General features: G+C 35.2%; 1 protein-coding gene across 9 annotated transcripts in view; it reads right to left on the bottom strand.

The window, feature by feature from the left end:
* The window catches only part of CDC27 (cell division cycle 27), a 56,422-nt gene that overhangs the window by 20,471 nt on the left and 14,456 nt on the right, over positions 1–21,495 (bottom strand). For 4 of the 9 annotated variants that reach the window (XR_009049974.1, XM_057715329.1, XM_057715325.1 and 1 more), the window contains exons 3-9: positions 15,465–15,612; positions 13,599–13,724; positions 9,436–9,533; positions 8,512–8,666; positions 8,195–8,406; positions 7,016–7,130; positions 4,355–4,488 (exon numbers count right to left, since the gene is read on the bottom strand). Coding sequence is in view for 8 of the 9 variants with exons in the window: in XM_057715329.1 (XP_057571312.1) it covers positions 4,355–4,488; positions 7,016–7,130; positions 8,195–8,406; positions 8,512–8,666; positions 9,436–9,533; positions 13,599–13,724; positions 15,465–15,612 (988 nt within the window). In the remaining variant the exon portion in view is untranslated. The remainder of the gene's footprint in view (positions 1–4,354; positions 4,489–7,015; positions 7,131–8,194; positions 8,407–8,511; positions 8,667–9,435; positions 9,534–13,598; positions 13,725–15,464; positions 15,613–21,495) is intronic. The other 5 variants (XM_057715330.1, XM_057715331.1, XM_057715327.1 and 2 more) reach the window with 2 other exon arrangements.

Below are 21,495 nucleotides of genomic sequence, written 5' to 3'. Positions count from 1 at the left end.
AAAGGCGTGTGCTCCAGAATCAGACTGTTGAAATCTGAAGTCAGGTTCTACCACTTACTACTTAATTTGACTATGTGTCAATTATATGAAATACCTTTTAAAAAAAGTTTTTGTAAATAACATCATTTTATGGCTTTGCAATAAAATATGAAATATCCTAGTAGTTATAAGAAAATGCCTTGGAAAGGTTATAGAAATGATTTTTAGAGGCTAATACATGTGGAGAAATGATGATACACAAACTTTCTTGGGTGATTTACCTAAGAGTACTAAATAAAAGAACAGACTTCTACCAATTGTGATAGAGTAATATGGACTAGATTTATTCTCCCATCTTAACTATAATACTGAACGAAATATATGAAACAATGTTTTTCAGATACTAGACAGCAGGTAGCACATGCCTAAGGAAAGTTCTGAGGATGCAGGGCAAGGGGAACACAAATAGAATTCAGTAGTCTCCATGTGTTGAGAAGAAAATGTTGAGAATTCAGGGAAGCCAAGGCAGTTAGTTAGAATTTGCAGGTCACAGAAAGGAGAGAGCTACAAACACAGGAGCCCCAAAGACCTGTAAGAGGTTTCCCTAGAGTCTTCAGCCGAAAACTGACCAGTGCAGGTGTTTGAGTGCTGTATAATAATTTGTCTAGTCTTGTCCCAGGTCCTTGGTGGGGAGCTTTTAAATCCTCAAAATTTCCCAAGTGATAGGAGTATCTTTGTTATTCATGGTGGGTGCCTGGGACCATGCTTGAGTTTATGCTAATGAACTGACTCATGGTGGGGTCCTAGACAGTTTCAGGATGGGGGGGTGGGGGTGGCCATATTGGAAAGATTAACCATGTGACTAGAGGACTGGGCTTTGAGCTAGGTGATATTAGCCTGACCTCCTCCAGGAAGGGGAAGGTGGCTGGAGACTAAGTAGTCAAGTGGCCAATGACACAATCTATCATGCCTATGTAATAAAACCCCAATAAAAACTCTGAACATCAAATCTTGGTTGAGTTTCCTGGTTGATGAACACAGAGATGTATTGAGAGGGTGACATCTTGATTCTACAGGGAGAGGACACAGAAGATCTTGTGTTCAAGACTCTCCCAGATCTTAACTTACGCATCTCATCTGTCTGGTCCTGCTTTGTAGTTTTATAATAAAACTGCAATTTTAAGTATAGCACTTTCCTGGATTCTGTAAGTTGTTCTAGCAAATTACCAAACCTGAGGGGCTAGCATGAATCCTCAAATTTGTAGCCAGTTGGTTAGAAGTGTGAGTGGCCTGGGGAACCCCTGAGCTTATAATTGGAAAGTCAACAAGACTTGATAACAGTCTTGTTGGGACTGTGACCACAGCCTGCAGGATCTATGCTAAGTCTGGGTAGTTAGCATCAGAATTGCTTTACAGTATTGCAGTAAGGAAACTACCAGAATCTGGTGAAAGAACTACTGAAAAGGAGCAGGCAGAACAATTCCTGGAGCTCAGCTGGGGCTGGAAATGGCTCATATTCTCAATAGCCAGAGTGAAGAAACCTCATACTAAACAGGCCATTGAGTAGAGTACTCAAACTGGGGCAAAATTAGTCCAGACAAAAGGCTGCTCTTGTCCCACTGAACAAATTAAAAAGCAAAACCTGAAAGGATCAAGCTGTTAACAAGTAACTTAAGTGCATCCCAGAACAAAACTTTAAAAATAACTTATAAGAATATAAAAAGTCTAGCACTCAACCATGTAAAATTTCCAATAACCAGCATACAAAGAAGCAGAAAAACATAACCTATACTGAAAAGAAAAACCAATCAATCAAAAACAGACACAGTAAGACTTAGTAGATAAGATCATTAAAAGAGCTGCTATAAATGTAGTTCCATATGTTAAAAAAAGCAGAAGAAAGCATGGGCATGTTAAGGAGAGAACCAAATCAAACTTCTAGAGATGAAAAGCAGAATGCCTGAGATTAAATAAGTAAATAAATAAATGTATGTATAAATACACACACACACACACACACACACACACACACTCTGAACTGGATTAACAGCAGATTAGACACTGCAGAAGAAAAGATTCGCTAGCTTGAAGACACAGTAGTAAACGCTATCCAAAACAAAAGAGAAGAAAAAGACTGGACAGACAAAAAGAACAGAGTATTAGTGAACTGTGGGACAACTTTAAAGAGTCTAATATATATGTATTTGGAGTCCCAGAACGAGAGAGAGGGACATGGACAGAAAAAGTATTTGAAGAAACAGTGGCTAAAAATTAGCTAAATTTGATGAAAACTATCAACTCACAGATCCAAGGAGCTCAATGAATTTGAAGGCTAAGAAAGGAGAAAACACACTAGAGCACATCATAATCAAATGGCTTAATGTCAGCGATAAAGACAAAATCTTAAAGAGTCAAAGAAAAGAGATTACATACACAGAGAAACAAAAATGAGGATGGCAACAGGCTTTGTCAGAAACAATGCAAGCCAGAAGACAGTAAAGCAACATCTTTAAAGAAAAACACCTGTCAATTAGAATTCCATACCCAGTGAAAATATCTTTCAAAAATAAAAACAAAGGTGAAATTAAAACTTTCTTCTGACATACAAAGGCTGAAAAAATTCATTACCAACAGACCCAGACTACAAGAAATGTTAAAAGAAGTCTATTGAGATGAAGGAAAAAAAAATACCAAATTGAAATTTGGATCTACAGAAAGAAATAGAGCACCAGAAACAGTAAATATGTGGTTATCTATAAAACACTTCCTTTTCTTATTAAAAAAAAAACTCTATTAAAGTTAACTAAGGCAGAAACTACAACAATCACTCCGTAGAAGTAAAATATATGACAACAATAGCATAGAAACTGAGAGAGGAGCATGAAAACATACTATTATAAAGTTTTATACTGCATGTGACATGGTACAGTATTACTTGAAGGTAGACTTTGATAAGTTAAAATGTGTAATATAAATCCTAAAATGACCTCTAAAAAGACAAAATAAAGAGTAACTGTTAACAAGGCAATGCATAACATTGAACGACATCTCCCAAAAGGATATGCTGAAGCCCTAACCCACAGTACTGTTAATGTGAACATTTGGGGAAATATGGTCTTCGCAGATGTAATCAAGTTAAGATGAGGTCATCAAGGTGGGCCCTAATTCAGTATGACTGATGTCCTAGTAAGAAAAAGGAAATCTGAGTACAGAGGCACACAGGGAAGACAGCTATGTGGAGACAGAAGCAAATACTGAGTTGTGCTACCACAAAATAAGGAATGCCTAGGGCTACCAGAAGCTGGAAGAGACATGGATCCTCCCCTAGTGGCTTCAGAGGAACTATGGCCCTGTCAATACCCTGATTTTGGGTTACAGCTTCTAGAATTATGAGTGAATAAATTTCTGTTGTTTTAAGTCACCCAGTTTGTGGTACTTTGTTATGGCAGCTACAGGAAACTAAAACAGGCAATAAAGATAAAGTGGAATACATCAACTATACCTCAACTTAAAAAAAAAAAAGATAAAATGGAATTAATAACACAAAGAACCAAAAATTATTATAGTTGATGCGTATTACAGTTACTATATTTGTTTAGTTTTAAGTGAAATGTATAATTCAGTAAATTATGTTTATATATTCTTTAAGACTTGGCCTACTTAATGTTGTCCTATAGGAGGCCTCAGGCTCCTTCTCATGACCAAGCCCCAGACAATCACTGCCACCTGCCTGAGAGCTGGCATTTATTATGATACTTACCAAACTGGCATTTTAGAAATATTAAGGCCTTTTATACAGTCAAGGTATATGCATGTGTATGTCTGTTTTAAGATTTATGGTACATGTTCACTATTTTAGGAGACAAAGTTGTAGCTTTCTCTTAAATTATTAGCTATAAATTATTTTTGAGTCCTTGAACAGGAAAAGAAATCCTATTTAACACCATTTCTGTATGGAAATGGATTCCTTATTTGAAGATTTATTGGAAGATGAATATTATGATCTATTTATAGAAATGTATAATAGGGGAAGAGAGAATAATTTATCTGTACGTGACCTGTGGAGAAGGTCATATAAAAAAGAAGAAAATTATTTTGGAAGAGTGCTCAGGGTATCTAGTTTAAACAAATTCATGAGGCAATTAGAGTAAAAAGATATTTTAGGTAACTCTTGTCTTGGTTTACATTATAATACTCAAAAATTAAACTTGTTTTTTTAGTAGGTTAGAAATTTCAAATTTAACTTATCCAAAATTCACAACAGTCATTCTAGAATTCTTGGGACAGTCAAAACCTGCCTAAACTGAAGAATTACAATCATGTTTCACAATAAAAAAAGCTGAACGATATTAAATAATGACACCATAATAAATACCTTGTTTGTGGGCCAGAACTTTGCGTTTGTGCAACAAGAACTGGAGTTACCTCTCGACTGTTTCCACTCTGTGAGAAGACAGATTTTGTTCCAGTTTGGCCGATTCTGGCAACAGACTGTAAAACACAAAAAGGCTAAGGTTTGTGAATTATAAATTGCATTGTAAATGATAAAAGATATCATGATGTACCCATCTACATTTTCCCAATACAAGATTTCATATTATATACTGTCATCTGAAAACACAAACTATTAATGTCATTATTTGTCATTTTAGGTTAATTATTATTGTTATCTGAGAATGAACACCAGCCTATTTCCTCATATTAACCTCAGTATTTTTACCCTTATACTATCCTTTCATCTTTCAATTTTAGTTTCCAAGGAAAGGCTCAACATTCCTAGAAGCCATTTATTACATACCTTTCCCAGTTGGAGCAAAGTGCTAAAGAATTTTAAGACAGCTACTATTCTCAAGATTTATGATTAAACTTAGTATACATAAAAAAAATAATAATACAGTAAGATTTTGAATCCCTTTTTTGGCACTTAGTAAAAACAGTTTTAGGACAATTCAGAAGAGATTAAAAAAAATCTAAGAATATTGCTCTTAGAATTAGTATTTCTTTCTGGTGTGTTCAATCTTTTATAATTGGTCTCTGTTTGCCCCTTCTCTTTTCTCTAATTTATCACCTTATTTCTAGCTGCTTTCTTCACTTAACTTCTTTCTTTTTTGGCCGTGCCATGTGGCATGCAGGATCTTAATTCCCTGACCAGGGATGAACCCCCATGTCCCCTGCAGTGGAGGCACAGAGTCTTAACCACTGGACCTCCAGGGAAGTCCTTAACTTCGTCATAAAGTGATCTCTGGCTACCATGTCACTGGATATTAAAGATTTTTTTTTACTACCAAATAAATTTCTCCAAAATTTACTGTTACTGTGATAGCCACTGTAGATAATTATAATCACTAATAATTACTTTCTCACCAGACATGAAAGCCTTACTTTGGCCTTTTCTGCATTTAACATTATTGATCACTTACCCCTCCCCCCAAAAAAACTCTGTGTAACCTCTACAATAGTATAGTATCTTGATTATTTGTTCTATCACTTCATTTGCTGGCCCCTCTTTCTTCCACTGTTTTAAATTAAGTTCCTTAGCTACTCTCTCTTTCCCTAGGAGAGCCTGGCCATTTTAACCCTTTAATTATTATTTCTATCACTTTGCCACATTCTTTCCTTTATAACTATCTACTGAATATTTTCACCTAATTTACCATCACCTTACAATAAAACTTTTATAACCCTTCTTCCTCTTCCCTCCCCAGATTTTGTCACCCAAGGGACAAAACAAAGTTGATTCTGGCTCTTCCTTATTTAACAAAGAACTATCTACTGAACTCACTACTCAGTTTGATATTTTTAGTTGATACTGCAGGCAGACCTAGAAGTGTAGCTTTTCTAGGACTGTCTTGTAATAGAGTAAGAAGAGAACAGAGGCAGAAGAGGTTGGGACCTGGCAATGAAATCATGTACCTGTTCAATGCCTAACTTGTCCTTAATTACTCTGACTCACATGGTTTTGGCCTACTTCATCTAGCATGCTAACCACCATCCTACTATGCCTTCTTATAACTGTAATAAACTAATTTCCACACTTATATTTCACTCCCATAATCATACAACAGCAGGTAGCTGCCAACTTTTAAAAAATCAGATTTAAAACAATCCACATATTAACCACTTTATAGTTCATTTTTACCACTCTTGGAGTTCCTAATATCACTCATTAAGAAGCTATCATAGAAAAAAGTTTTGCCGGCTCTAAGGAAGCTCAGGAGTAAAAGAGTAAAGATAAAACAGGAAAAATATGTCTCTAGGAGGGTGAAAGGGCTATATTAGTCATTTGCATACCAATATGACTCATTTAGCTTTTATTTCTCAAACATTTATTTAGCACGGCACTAGGCATTTTATATACATAACCTAGTTTCTCACCTAAGATACCCTACAACAGATACATTTTAAATAAATGACACTTTGGCTTCTATACCAAGAACATTATTTTATCTTCTATAAAAGAACATTATGAAAACAGTCACAGCTGCAACTCAGTCTTGTTGCAGTATTTACTATAAGGATACTGTGAAATATTTTTCATCTTACTACACATTTACTACATATTTACTCCGTATCTATGAGGATCCACCATAAAAATTTTATTATCAGAAACAGCTGGCTTTATGTGAGCATTTTTTTTCATGTTAATATTAGTACAATTAAAAAACAAACACAGTGGTGGGGACAAGCAAAAACTATGGCAGGCATAATTTCCATTATTTACATTTGAAGTGATAGAAATAATTTTGTTTTTTAAAAAATTAAAAGTAAAAATCTAAGTGTTTATTTAGCTATATGCTGAAATAAACTATACTTGTGAGTTACAAACTTATGCGGCCAAAAGAGCAACCAGCTTTGAGTCTCCTACTATATAACCAGAGGCTATGATGATGATAACCTTCTTTTACATTTAGATAAACTCCTCTAAGGTAACAGCAGTTAAATAAAGTTAGATTCTCTCCAAAATTGCCTTTAACAGTTGGAGTTTTAAATGAATTTACTTCCTCAATACCAAAACTGTATTTTACATGGAAAATACCTTTTTTGAAGGGGCTCCGGTGGATGGCACGTCAATTACAGAAGATGTATTAGTGTAGTTTTGTAAATAGGATCCATCTCCAGGACTTGGGGTTTCTAATGGCAAAATCCCAAAACTGAGAAGAGGTTGAAATCAAGGTGTCAAAAAGTCATCAAGGCATATATAAAGCAGCAGTATACTTAAATTAGAAGGTCTAAAAGGAAGAGAATGGCAAATCAGTCTTGGGGGCATTGAAGATCTAAGGGGCAGATTAAAAAGAAGCTGTGAATGCAGACTATTCCACCCACCATAACTAAATTAAAAAAAAAAAATCAAATGAAACTAAATTGAGCAGCAACTACTGATCTCAGGAGATTTATTAGAAATAAAGAAGAATGGGTTTGTAAAAGCTAAGATTCAAATTATCAAATTACTTCAAATTCTTGGCATTGATGGGATTCAGACCCTATGATAGAGAAAATGTTTCCAGAGACCAATGAATACATTTGTGGATTCAACGAGTTTTGTAATCTCATGGTCATACTACGCGGGTGAGTCAAAAATTATCTGCACTCTGACTGCAGAATTTATAGAAGTTTTAATATAACTGGAGTGCGGATAATTTTTGACTCACCCTCATATTTTAGTAGCTCCCTGGCCCCGGGACCCAATTCACAATCTGTTCTAGCATATGATTTTTTATTTTGATTCTTTTGGACATGCATCCTCTGGGCTGGGTTCCTGTATTTACATATACACATACTTCTGACAATTTTGAAAAAATATTTCATATTGATAGGTGTCAATTCTTCCTTCCCATTTTGGAATACAGCACTTTAACAATAACCAGTGCTGTCACTCTGATTATATCACAAGCATTCCAACGTTTTAAGAGGTTCACTGCTATTCACTGATGCACAGCCATAAACACGATATCTTTTAATGCATACACCAGCTGAATAAGGCATGTTTAAGTTTTAAAATTTTCTCCAATATTTAATATGAAATTTTTTATCACGGATGCTGTATTTCTATCACTTCATTTTCTGAAAATGGAATAGGTTCATTGACTTATTAAATACCTCTATTTCCATAATGATTTAGATGTTGCTGTTCATATTAATTTATATTACTAATACAGGAATTACTATGGGATCATTTAATATTATAGCACATTTTAAGCTATCTCGTTAGTCTTACCTTGGGGTTAATGGGCTAAGAGCAGCTGGTCCTCCCAATAAACTTCGACCAGTTTTTGGTTTATTTTGAACCTGTTTAGATAATATGGAAGTTCCTGTTCCAAGAGGGACAGTATCTGGTGAAATTACAGCTGAATCAATATAAGACACTGAAGAATCTGTATTCAATGAGTACTTTGCATTGGAAGATTCTAAATTCAGTCTGTTTAATTCCTGAAACAGAAAATTTCTACCATGTCATTTACAATACATTATTTAGTTCAGACCATTGTTTTTCATTTTCACAATATTTTGAACATTAGTGTATAATACACTTACAATTGTGTCCTGGGGTGTTTCTGTAAGAACTGTCTCAGGCTGTCTGTGAGATAAACTATGATTAGATACTAGTGTTGTGCAAGAGTTGGGCAGACAGCTGCTAAAGTTCTGTAAAGATGTTAATTTAAATGTTTGGTCAGGATCTGGCTTTTCACCTGTGAAGGGGAAAAAAAAAAGTTTGCCTCTGAGGAAATGAAGGTTAAATTTTTTTTCAAGTATGCGTAAATCAGCAGAAATAAGGCCTTATCCAGAGTTTTAAAGTTCTTCTGTCTGTTTCAGTGAATCACATTTAGCTTCCAAAAGCCCATTCATCAATGTACTGTAAAAGTTTACCCCTAAGATAAAGCTGTAAATTTAGGGAATAAATTAAACTGCAATGACACTGACTTTAAATACAATAAATCACAGGAAAATGCAGATTTCTGTGTTCATTTTAAAGCAGAAAGCAACCTGATCTCATTTTGCTCAAGGTAAGGAGTAAGGGTGGAGAGGTGAAACCCTGTAGAAATCATAGTAAAGTTTTAAGCACTTCCATATATATAGACACAACAATATTTTAAAAATGATCCTTCATGCATCCTAGTGCATATATACTGAGACACTCTCCCCCCATATTATCCAGGTCTTATTTATAGAAGAGTTTCTGCTCTGGACATTCTATTAATTTCTTTCCTACCCAGAATGCTATTTGGCTAGTGTTTTACTCACAATACAACTCATTCTAGAGGACACAAGAAAGGCCACATTATTCCTGAAACATATAATTCTACCTGATTTTTTGTTCTCAATTTTAAAAGCCCTTAGCTTTGAAAAATATTTTTCTTGTGGACAGATAATTTGTATCACTCTCCAAAAATTAAGCAGGGGGGAAAAAGAGGACGAAGAAATGGGAGAACCCTCCCACAGCCACCTCTACAAACCTACCTATTTCACATAATGACTCAAAGGGGGACCAGAGGAAAGGATTTAAACTAAGGCTCTTTTGGTAACATTCTGATCCTTTGGCAAGCCGATCTGTCTTGCTGTAAAGACAAACAAATAGATTAGACAAGCTATAAAACCTAAAACATCTATTACAAAGAAACTTTTGATATAGAAAATTAGGTAAATCTTATATAAGTTTGGAAAGTACTCTTCTAGATTCTTCCTTAAATAATCAGTTCCTCCTTCTTACCATCCTCCAATCTCTATTACTTAGGGCAGTTCAAGTCAAAAGTCAGGTGAAAGCAAACAGAACATGAATTGAAAGGAATGTTAACAAAATGAACAAGCTATCATTGCCTTCTTAAATACTATAATTGCTTTTAATTTCCTGTTGGATATTAGAATTACTGAGGAGATATGGAAAATGCCCAAATATTGCAGTCTTATTCTTGATTTTAAATATAAATCTCAGTGGTAATTTTGAAAGTGACAAACGCTTTAAATATGGCATATTTAAATGATCAGATTTTTTAACAAAATAGAGGTGGTAGCTCTTAAAGAAAAGGAAAATTCATGTTTCTAAACTGGGTGTATTAAGGCTTACATTTAGAATGGAGACAACATTTTGGGACCCTATATACTTGAAACAATCTGGAAATTATTAGAACAGCATTGTTGCCTCCGCAGCTTTTAAATGGGAAGGAAGATGGGATTGAGGGTTAGTGAAACTTGTTGGAACTTTCAGATTAAAAAATACTATTCACCTGGTCTAAGGCTGAAATTCTTCATTATCTAATGGAAAAAAATTAAGATACAGCAATTTTTCCAAAACCCTAAGGTTTTAAAAAGGACCAGATGGCATCGAACCAAGATTTTCAAAACAGCCCTCAAATGAAACTATTAGTTAAAACATATACTCTATTTATATGCTGTCAGTGTATCTCAGAGAACTGAAAAGAAGACCCCCTTGGGGAACTATATAGGCATGTGGGACCTCAGCTCCCCAACCAGCGGTTGAACCTGCACTCCCTGCATTGGAAGGCGAAGTCTTAGCCACTGGACCTCCAGGGAAGTCCCCTATTTATTTATCTTTCATGTGTGCTCTCCTGCAATTGATTATAAGCTTTCTGAAGACAGGAAATTAAATTTCTCATTTTTATATTACCTCTTTCCTGTTTTCAACAGCCTTGCCCCCTTGCTTTGCTTGTATCAATACAACATAAAATAGATACTTTTACTAATAATTTTTAAAGTTGCACTGAGTAGACTGTATGAATTACTGAAATGACCAGAAAAGTGGTGGACAAACTGATTAAGCATAAAATAATCTAGTCAAGAAAAAATATTATGAAAATGTAAGAGGTGTTCATTTATAATGAAGATCTTCTCCAGTATTATGTAAATTATCTTTTTTTTTTACATTAGCAAAAGGTAAATTCTCTTAAACCTTTGATAAGTTGGCAAGGCTGATTTTCATAATAAGCCATGATCTGATTAATAGACCATAAAATACATGTAAAACAAAATGTCGGCTAAGAAGAGATTAGATACACACACATACATGGATAAATACTGGTATGTATAATATTGGCTTAGCTAAAAAGTTCATTCGGGATGTTACGGAAATACCCAAACGAACTAATGGACAACCCAATAATATAAAAGTTAACTGGGGAAGGAGCCAGATGTGGAGTTATAATAATCAAATCTGGGAGACAGATCTCTAATTATTCAATAGAGAGATAAAAAGGGGAAAAGACTTAATAAAATTAACCTGGCTGGAGTGCCCCAGCTTTAGATGGATTTTTAAAAAAAAATTTTTTTAAAATTCCAAAAGAAGTTTCCTAAAGAATTGGGGTAAAAAAAACTACTTAAATAGCACTGGGAAGAAACAGGTTAATCTAACAACCAAACTTAGTATCAGTTGTGTCCTAAAGATGCAAAGTCTCACAGCATATTGTAGACAAAAAGACCAACAAAGTGTCTATATCAAAATACCTGGAGATAAAAGATAACCCAACAAGCTGTAGCTGCAAATCTATAACAGGTAGCTTTCTAGATTACTGGGTGCAACCGTGGTCACGGGATAAGCATATGATGGCTGAAATGAAAAGCCAGTTTTTGGAGCAGGGATGTGTCCCATTGGATACTTAACCTTTTAATATTTATGATGAATAAAAATAACCCATCTTTATTTCTCTGAAGAAGGGGAAAAACCTTCCTTCTTCATGGTTAGGAATTGATATAATCACACCATCAAAAACTTTTAAACAACTTATCTTATTTTAAAATTAGTAAATACATATGTAGCATTTTTGTGATTTAACACCTTCCCTTACTTTGTTTCATTAAATAATGTTATATAAATGATTTATCATAGAGTATGTAAATTTTTGAAATTGGCCTTTTTCATTTGCCACAACGCCCTTGAAATTCATCCAAGTTATTATGTTTTACAATAGTTTGTTCCTCTTTATTGCTGAGTAGTAGTTCATTGTATGGAAGTAGTTTTTTTGTTTTTGTTTTTTTCATTCACCCACCATATTTGAGTTGATTCTATTTTTGAGCTTTTACAAATAAAGTTGCTATGAACATTCATGTATGAGTATCATTTTACATTCTCATCAGCAATGTATGAGAAATCCCAATGCTCTGCATCCCCATCAGCACTTGGTATTGTCCGATATTTTTAATTTTAGCCATTTTAATGGGCATGTAGTGGCTTCTAATGGTAGTTTATATTTGCCTTTCCTTAATGGCTAATGATCTGCTATCTTTTCATGTGCTTATTTAGCATCCACATACCCCCTCTGGTGAAGTGCCCATTCAAGTATTTTGCCCCTTTTCTAATTCCTAAGTTTCTTATTATTGAGAAGTTAAAAGAAACAAAAAAGACTCTTGTATCAAGTCTTTCCTAGTTACCATCTTACCTCTCTTCTTAACTGGGTGGAACTGATCATTCCCGCATTTAAACAGAATACTGCTCATGTTTTATCATAGCACTTAAATTGTGATGATAAAAATTTATAAACTTTTGTTTACTGCTTCTTTCCTCCTACACTTTATTATAAACCTTTGGGGGAGGGAGAAGAGGACTGTGAGTTATTTATCTTTACATTCCTGTGCCAAGTATGATGTCTAGCCATAATAGGGGATGGATCTCAAAGTTTTTTGAATAAATGACAAGAATCATAGTTGCATGAACTAAATCCATTACTCCAAGTTCTTCTAGTAAGATAAATGAAGATATTGGTATTATATCTTTCTTTACTCCTGTTCTCAAAAGAGTGGTGCTATCTGAAAATGAGCCCCAAATTTCAGCCAAATAATTTATTCTGTTCAAAAACATATTTTCAAGGTTTTTTTTTTAAAAAACTACTATTCAAACTACCCTCAATATATCTTAAAACAGATGCTAACCTAATTCTTAGACAAGCAATCCTCAGTCATTTCTCCCACATGCAACAGATGACATTATCACGAGATGCCCTCCCATGGGCAGCCGAACAACTCCTGTTACTTAATTTCTCCCCAAATCAGAGTATTTCAAAATAAAAATCAGTGAGAACAATATTATCATAGTGATAACTCTGAATTCATTCTACTTGCTTTTTAAGACTTAACTTAAAATAAATATAAATAAAATTTAAATAAATTTTAAGATTATGTGCAAAATCACTATTATTTCAACTACCATCACAAGAAATTTCTCAAATTGATCATGACATACCAGATGGGAACTGCTATTCTTTATTACTGAAATGTGACTTCAAACCTCTTTCTAAGGAGCAGTGGTGATATTTAATATTATAGAAAAAACTTCACTCTTTGCTTCTTTTTCCTCAGTGGATCACATGAAGGTATTCTCTTCACCCAAAGTAAAAAAAACAAAAAAAACTACCCACATGTATACTCACTTGTTAGGCAGTGCTGCTGTAGCTATTTATCATTAAGGCAAAGTGGACACTCATAGACGGGATCAACATCTCTACCATTTTACAGGTGTAACAAGGTCATGAAACTACAAGACTGCGTACTACCCAACCAAATGCTATTTGATAAACACAGACCAACAGTTTTCTTTTCTTTTTTTTTTTTGTCCAAGCACAAAGCATTCTAGTACTGGAAACAGATTTCTGGTAATCTGAATCATTCTTACTTACCAATATACATGTCCCAACAATGAAAGAGTAAAGCAAGCTGAATCACCAAACTCAGTAACAATATCATCATGGCTTTTCTGCTTATTAAACACTCCACCAGATAAGATCTGCTCCCCTTCTGCAAGTCTTTAAAAACACAAATTTATAGATTAAAAAAAAAGTCAATATAAAAAGCATTGTGTGTAAAGACATTTTTCATGACCAATGTACCTCTTACTATGGAGACAAAGTAAAAAGTTCATGGTACCTTTAGGATAGCAATAAACGTGTTTAGAATCATTTGGAAGATTGGGAATTTAAGATCTTAAAATTTCAGTCTTACCTTTAAAAATAGAAACAGTTGCCTTTAGTGTATGTACAAATCTAGTCTGAGCAATATACACATTACTCATGTCTAAAGAAACGGACGACCATTATACTGGGGAAAAGTATGAACGGTTCTTCATTAACAGATGTGGTGCTCCTTCTCAGTTCTATAATTCCTTGAAGTAGGAATTTGTAAGCAGGTTAAACAAGACTAACATTTTAATTAAAAATTGCATACTTAATGGCCTCAGTTATTTCTAGGTTTACAAATGAAACTTGAATAGTACTTCATCTCTTTTTATCAATTATGTTTTCTTGATATAGAAAATTACAAATGTTCCCCAAAGGGAAAAAAATTTGCCTGATTTCACTATATATTTTTAGCATATCAGAGTTTGTAATGGTTTGTGCTTCAAAGTGTTTTTCCAAATTGAGGGACGTCCAAAAGGGGAGGGATATCTGTATGAGTATGGCTGATTCATGTTGTTGTGTGGTGGAGGCTAACACAACATTACAAAGCAACCATACTCCAACAATAATTAATAAAAAAATAAAGTTTTTTCCATATCATCATGTGGAAAACTCTCAAGTAAGCTTACACAGTATACCCTAAACATAAAATGTAATATCCAAAGTTCTTTTACTATCAGTGGGACTTTTTAAAAACTATAAATATTTATAAATGGGATAAGAATGTCTAATGTAAGAACTGGCTTAAGAAGCTGGCAAAGTAAATAAGCAGATTTTAAAGAACTTAACATCAGAATCTTTGGAGTAGAAATAATTCAATAACAAATGTCTCAGAAATTTTATGTATATTTTAGCTAGCTTTAATTTAAAAGTCATCAACTAGACACTGGACAAATAAAATATGTACCAGACGATGCAGATTTTATGAGGCTTATTTGTATTCTTTCACTGTAAACCTACAAGCTAAATACACAGGCTTTTACAATTGTTTAGTCACCTCTACCATTGTTCCATTTCTCACAGCGCAGAAAAAGCTTTGACAGAACATAGCTACCTAAATCTCTAGCTGCCTCCAGATTCAGAATATGGACATCTGACTTTGCTCAACTGTAATATGCAAAAGAAGTGTTCCTGAATCTGCCCCGTTGCTTCAAAGGAATAATGGTTCCCAAACAGAATGATTTTGAAAGGCCAATAATTACACACCTATCTGGACACCAGGGAGTATTAATCTCAGGTGAACTGGTAAGTTAGGTTTTCAGGCTTATTCTAACTGGGCTAGCAATGAAAGCAAAGGAAAAGAAACAACACTTAGGCTCATTTTCAAAAATGGTAGGAATCAGTTATAACTTAGTTTTCTCCAGAGTTAGATTCTATTATTTATACCATAATAATGAAATCTCTCCATAACAAAATAATAATGCCATAGGCAGCAGTGTAAACATTTCAAAAGTTACTGAAATAGAATATCTCTACTATCAAAAGAGGGGAGAAAGGGAGTCAATCAGAGTTAATTCATCAAAAGAATTTTATCCAGAATTCTACAGTGTAAGTAGAACAAAATTAGATAAAAAAGATTCAGAAACTTACTTGCTGAGATCAACACAACATTTTGCAAGCAGGTATTTACATTGTGGTGTAGTACAACTGTGTCCTTTCAAGAGTCTATATGCTTTATATGCCTTTCCTGAGCGGTAATAACAGGTTGCCAGTAAAAACAAGGCTTCTTCTGAGTGTACTAAGAACACAAATGAAAAAAAAAAATGGACTATTATTCAGTATGTTAAATGGGAATCATCATTCATCTAGCAATACGTAAACACATTTAGCAACAACAAAACAACCAGGCATGTTATTTAATACAAAAATCAATTTATTAATTCAAATTTGAATTAAGGAGAAACACTTTTCTGATAGAAAAGTTAGTTCTCCAAGTCCTGATTACCTTCTTCCTACAAGGAATCAAGGAAATAATACAATGAAGATAACCATAGCATTCTCTGTAAATTCTTAAGAAAAGCAAACACATGCACACAACTACCCTTAAACAGACTACCAGAAAAGCATCTTGTTTTTATGTAATATTTTTCTAATGGACTCTCTGAGAGGACAGAAGTCAAATTTCATGAGAGGGGAACTCAGGGAATTTGAAGCAAGGGGGCAGATTCAGGAGAACACTTCTTTTGCATATTACAGTTTCCCTCTCATGAAATTGATAAACCTAATTATCAATCTGAAAGTTTCTACGTTAAAAAGACCAGATTGGAAAACAAAGAAACAAAAAAACCCCCACTTATATCGAACACCAAATATACACTAGGTTATATTCAAGATAATTTAAGAGAAAGGAAAACATTTCTAACGTGTGAATACCCATACTAAACATTCAAATGACAGACTTGACACTTGTCCAGTAACAGAGGTTAAACTGTTCTTTAATGGCAAGAGTTGAATTATTTATCAACCTCTTTCCCTTACATTAGAAAATGCCTTAGTTAATGAAATGTGGCACTTTCCCCCTTATTTACTCTCTTCCAAACTGACCAGCACCTGACTTCTATCCTTACAACCTCTCAACCAATCCAGATGAGAGTCTGTTTTTTTTCTTTTTGGCTGCACCCCCATGGCATGTGGGATCTTAGTTCCCCAACCAGGGATGGAACCTACGCCCCCTGCAGTAGAAGCACAGAGTCTTAACTACTGGACCACTAGAGAATCCTCAGATGAGAGTCTATAGAGGGAACAATAAAGGGGATAGTAGGAAAGAGGGAAAATTCCTAAGTTCTGTGCTTCTAAAAATAGGTTATGTAATAATATCAGGGGGCTGAGGGATCATCTAAGCCAGTGGTTCCCAAAGTGTGGTCCCTATACCACTACCAGTATGACTTTGGAGCTGGTTAGAAATGGAAGTTCTTGGGCCCCATCTCAGCTCAGACCCACTAAAATCAGTAATTCTGGGAGTGGGGACCAACAATTTGTGTTATAATAAACCCTTCAGGTGATTTTGATGCATGCTAAACTTTGAGAATCACTGTTTTAAATCTGGTCCATCTTATGATTTTTCAAGAAACCCTAGTATAAAAAGCAGTGTACAATAAATGACACGTAGTAAATGATAAGAAATTTTAGCATACATGGATTAGGATCTACAGTAGTATTTGTGATTCAGAAGCAAAAAAAATGAATGAGGAGTTCTGCAGTGGGAACAAATTGTTTATTTCACTGAATTACAAGGGCTAACTCACATCAGTTAAAAAATGTGATTTCTTCTAGATTTTGCAAAGGCCTAGTTTCTTGTCATCTAATAAATTAAGCTTTTAAAAACTAGTTATTATACCAATAAAACAATGGCTCCCAAAAACTAGTTCAACTTTCAGCCATAAAAATGCTTTATCAAATGTTTGTTTACAAACACTTGATTATGTTTAAGGATTATGTTTAATTTTTCACTGTAGTAAAATTCCCTAATACCATAAGATACCAAATATTATGTGTGTGATTTTAATGTCATACTGCAATTACTGTTTTGAAGTGTGATGGCTTAAAAACTATGAGGGTGAGTCAAAAATTATCCACACTCTGGCCATAGAATTTAGCTTAGTTAACTTTTAGAAAAGACAAATACATCATTTTTCAACATAACCTCCTTGCTTTTCAATACACTTTGTCCATCTGTCAACAAGCTTTTGTATTCCCTCATTAAAAAATGATGTAGGCTGAACTGCGAGCCACGAATGTACTGCTGTCTTCACTTCTTCATCAGAAGTGAATCTTCATCCTCGTAGGGCTGCTTTCAGGGGACCAAACAGATGAAAGTCTGATGGAGCAAGATCAGGACTATGGGGAGAATGCTTTAACACCTCAAAATGAAGTTTTTACAGAGTGTCGACAGTGTGGGCAGAAGTGTGAGGACGTGCATTGTCATGCAAGATCACAACGCCCTTGGATAGCAGTCCGAAGTTTAGGCTTCAGCTCTTCAATAAGCATCTCACTGTAACAAGCACTGTTGACTGTTGAACCTTTGAGCCATGGTTGATTTGCAAATGATTTGCCACATAATCCACTGTCACACGTCTATTCAAAAGAATCATTTCACGTGTATGCTCAATGTTGTCATCAGACATGGATGGGCATCTGGCTCCTTTTTTTTTTTTAATTTATTTATCTATCTATTTATTTATTTTATTGACTGTGTTGGGTCTTTTTTGCTGTGTGCGGGATTTCTTTCAGTTGCGGTGAGTGGGGGCTACTCCTCGTTGTGGTGCGTGGGCTCCTCATTGCCGTGGCTTCTCTTGTTGCGGAGCACAGGCTCTAGGCACATGGGCTTCAGCAGTTGCAGCACATGGGCTCAATAGTTGTGGCTCACGGGCTCTAAAATGCAGGCTGAATAGTTGTGGCGCACAGGCTTAGTTGCTCCGTGGCATGTGGGATCTTCCTGGAGCAGGGATCGAACCCATGTCCCCCGCACTGGCAGGCGGATTCTTAACCACTGTGCCACCTAGGAAGCCCATCTGGCTCCTTCTTGATGGCTAACACTTGTAGAACCTTCTTTGAAATTCTCTATCCATTCATTCCCACACTTCTTTGTGACAAAACACTTTCTCCATACAGCGCAAAGTCTTTGATAAATAACAGCACGAGGTACATCCTCAGACCACAAAAAATGAATCACTGCACGCTGCTCTTCTTTCGTGCAAATCACAAAACTGCTCACACTGCAGTTACAAATGAACTGATGTAACACGTTCACACCTGCACAGCAGTAACTGGGGAGGCAATAGCCTTGAGTGGAAAGTGCTGATAAGACAGTGCGGGCAACAGAAGTTTTAATATAACCAGAGTGTGGATAATTTTTGACTCACCCTCATATATGTTTAAATGAGACTATAGATTGGAGTTTTAAACAAACCTTAAGCTTAATGAAACTATAAGACAGTGAAGTAAATCCAGAACAACTTGAAAGGTTGTGAAACACATGGAGAGACATGGGTGGTTTTTGAGGCTTCCCAGAAACAACCTGACAGCCCCAAACATAGTGAACCAGTAGTCAGTGGCTATAATAAATCTCAAAAAGGCAGTGTTGACAAGTAGATTTCATCTGGAACAGTAACTCCCACTGACTGACAGTGGCTGCCTCAAGTGCTAAACTCAGGAAAATTCTAAGGCTGATCATGGCTTTGCTAGTAAGTGTGCAGAGATCAAAACAACAGGATCTGGAAATAGTTATAGATGTCTGCATGACATTTATTTGCCATCCTCTATTAAGAGCCTTAATTAAAACATCTGATTGGGAATTCTGTGGTTTGTAATATGCAATCGGCCCTCCGTAACTGCGGGTTCCGCATCTGCAGCTTCTTGAATCTGTAGATGCAGAACCCATGGGAGGTCCTTAGACGGCTTTGTTTTATAATCAGGAACAAAGTAAACACTGAGTCCACCAAGTCACTCTTCAAGTAATACTGATAAATCAATCATGTACGAGTTAAATTTAAGGTACATCCATACGATTAAACACTCTATAGCTGTCAAAAACATAAACAAAAACAAATCTGACAAAGATTTCCAGAATGTATTGTTAGGTGAAAAAACAAACAAAAAGTTACAGAACAATACTGAAACTCCTCTTCTTACAAACAGGCTAGGCTTCAAATATAGGCTGTCATTTAATAATTAAGAGGAGCTTAAGCTTGCGTTCTTCAGATACATTTCCATCAAATGGGAAGATGAATTAGTCCCTCAGTGCTTTTAACTGGACAGACACCTCTTCTTCATGTTGACTTACAATCTAAATGAGCAGCCTTTTCCCAAATGGACCAGTTTTGGCAAGACTTAAAAGTTTCTTGAGGTGAGTGAACACTCCATCTAGCCTTGATAAATTCTACAAATACCCCAAGAGAACTCCTTAGAGGTTAGAGTACTCTGCTTGCTACGCTGTCAAAAACTCTGATGTTATAAGTATTCAAAGGGCATAAAACCTATGGAATCATCTATGATTTGTGATACCAATTTCATCTTTTTTTAAGATTTTTTTTTTGATGTGGACCAATAAAGTCTTTATTGAATTCTGTTACAATATTCAGTCTGTTTTTTTTTCTTTCTTTTTTTAAAAAAAGTTTTGTTTTTTTGGCCTCGAGGCATGTGGGATCTTAGCTCCCTGACCAGGGATCAAGCCCACACTTCCTGCGTTGGAAGGTGAAGTCTTAACTACTGAACCACCAGGGAAGTCCCTACACATTCCATCTTGATTATCTTTTAAGTTCTCACATCACCTACAGACAGTACAGCACATGGATAAGTGTAATGGCTCTAGAGCCAAACTGCTTGAGTTCGGATTTCTGCAATACCACTCATTAGCTATGTGACTCAGGGCAAGGTAACTTCTCTGATCCTCAGTTTTTTCATCTGTAAAATAAGGACATAGTGATACCTGTCTCTACGTACTTAGTTCTGTTAGAATTAAATGAACTAATATATAAGTGCTTCAGATAATGCCTGACACAAAGTAAGAGCTCTATGTGTTATTATTAAATTATTACTGACCTTCTCCTAAATTTACAATACCTGAATAGTCATCTGATATTAACGTGGGGTACACATACATGACATTGAGCCACAAACTCAAGTAAATCCATTTTATCACTTTTTTTGCTGTTTCCAAATGCCTGGATGCTGTACTTTACATATCAGGTATGATTCGTTCCACCCTTTAGAGTCAATTCTGTTGTTGAACAGTTCGTCTACATATACAACTTCAGTATTTTAATACTAATCTTAATTTTTATTTTCTCCATATTTGTTCACAACCTAAATTTCAGTACTAACTGGCTTTATACTTATTGTATATGATGGGGGTTAATAATATTTTTAAATACTTTGAAAACATATTTGGAGTAAATACACCACAGATAAGAGGGCTGGAGGAAATTTTAAAAGGCTCCCTAGTGTTTGAGGGGGAAATGGCAATATATAAGGAGAAAGCAGACAGCCAGATCGTGCAGGGCTTAGTAAGCTGTGTAAAGATTTAGGGGTAAATTATTATAGCTATTATACACCTCTAAAGGGTTTTAAGGAGGAAAGTAAAGAGAATGGGTTGATTTGGGACGGGGAAGGGAAGCCACAGGAAAGAGTAAATATGGGAAAATCAGTTAGGAAGCTTTTCTACTAAGACATGGTGGTGTCTTAGAATAGGGTGGGAACAGTATGAATCCAGTTTTGCCTGAATTGCGTTTGATGTACGAGAGAGAGTCAAAAATTACCCACACTGTATAATTTACAGAAGTTTTAATATAACCAGGAGTGTGGATAATTTTTGACTCACCTGCGTATGTGATGTTTGTGTGAAACATCTAAGTTAATGCATTGAAATAGTTGAGTCTTGGATTAAAAAACTTCGTTGGGAAGACCAGAGTCTTAATGCACTAACACATAATGAAAATGAAAACTATGATGATTAAAAACATTAGCATGGGAGTTCCCTAGTGGTTAGGATTTTAGGCTTCCTTTGCTGTGGTCCAGATTCAATCTCTGGTCAGGGAACTGAGATCCCGCAAGCTGCATGGCACAGCCAAAAAATAAACAAATAAACAACCAAATAAATAGAATATTAAAAAAAATAGCATCA

The sequence above is a fragment of the Hippopotamus amphibius genome, chromosome 17 (genome assembly GCF_030028045.1).
Source record: "Hippopotamus amphibius kiboko isolate mHipAmp2 chromosome 17, mHipAmp2.hap2, whole genome shotgun sequence".
NCBI lineage: Eukaryota > Metazoa > Chordata > Mammalia > Artiodactyla > Hippopotamidae > Hippopotamus > Hippopotamus amphibius.
This window is presented reverse-complemented; position numbering and strand designations above follow the sequence as displayed.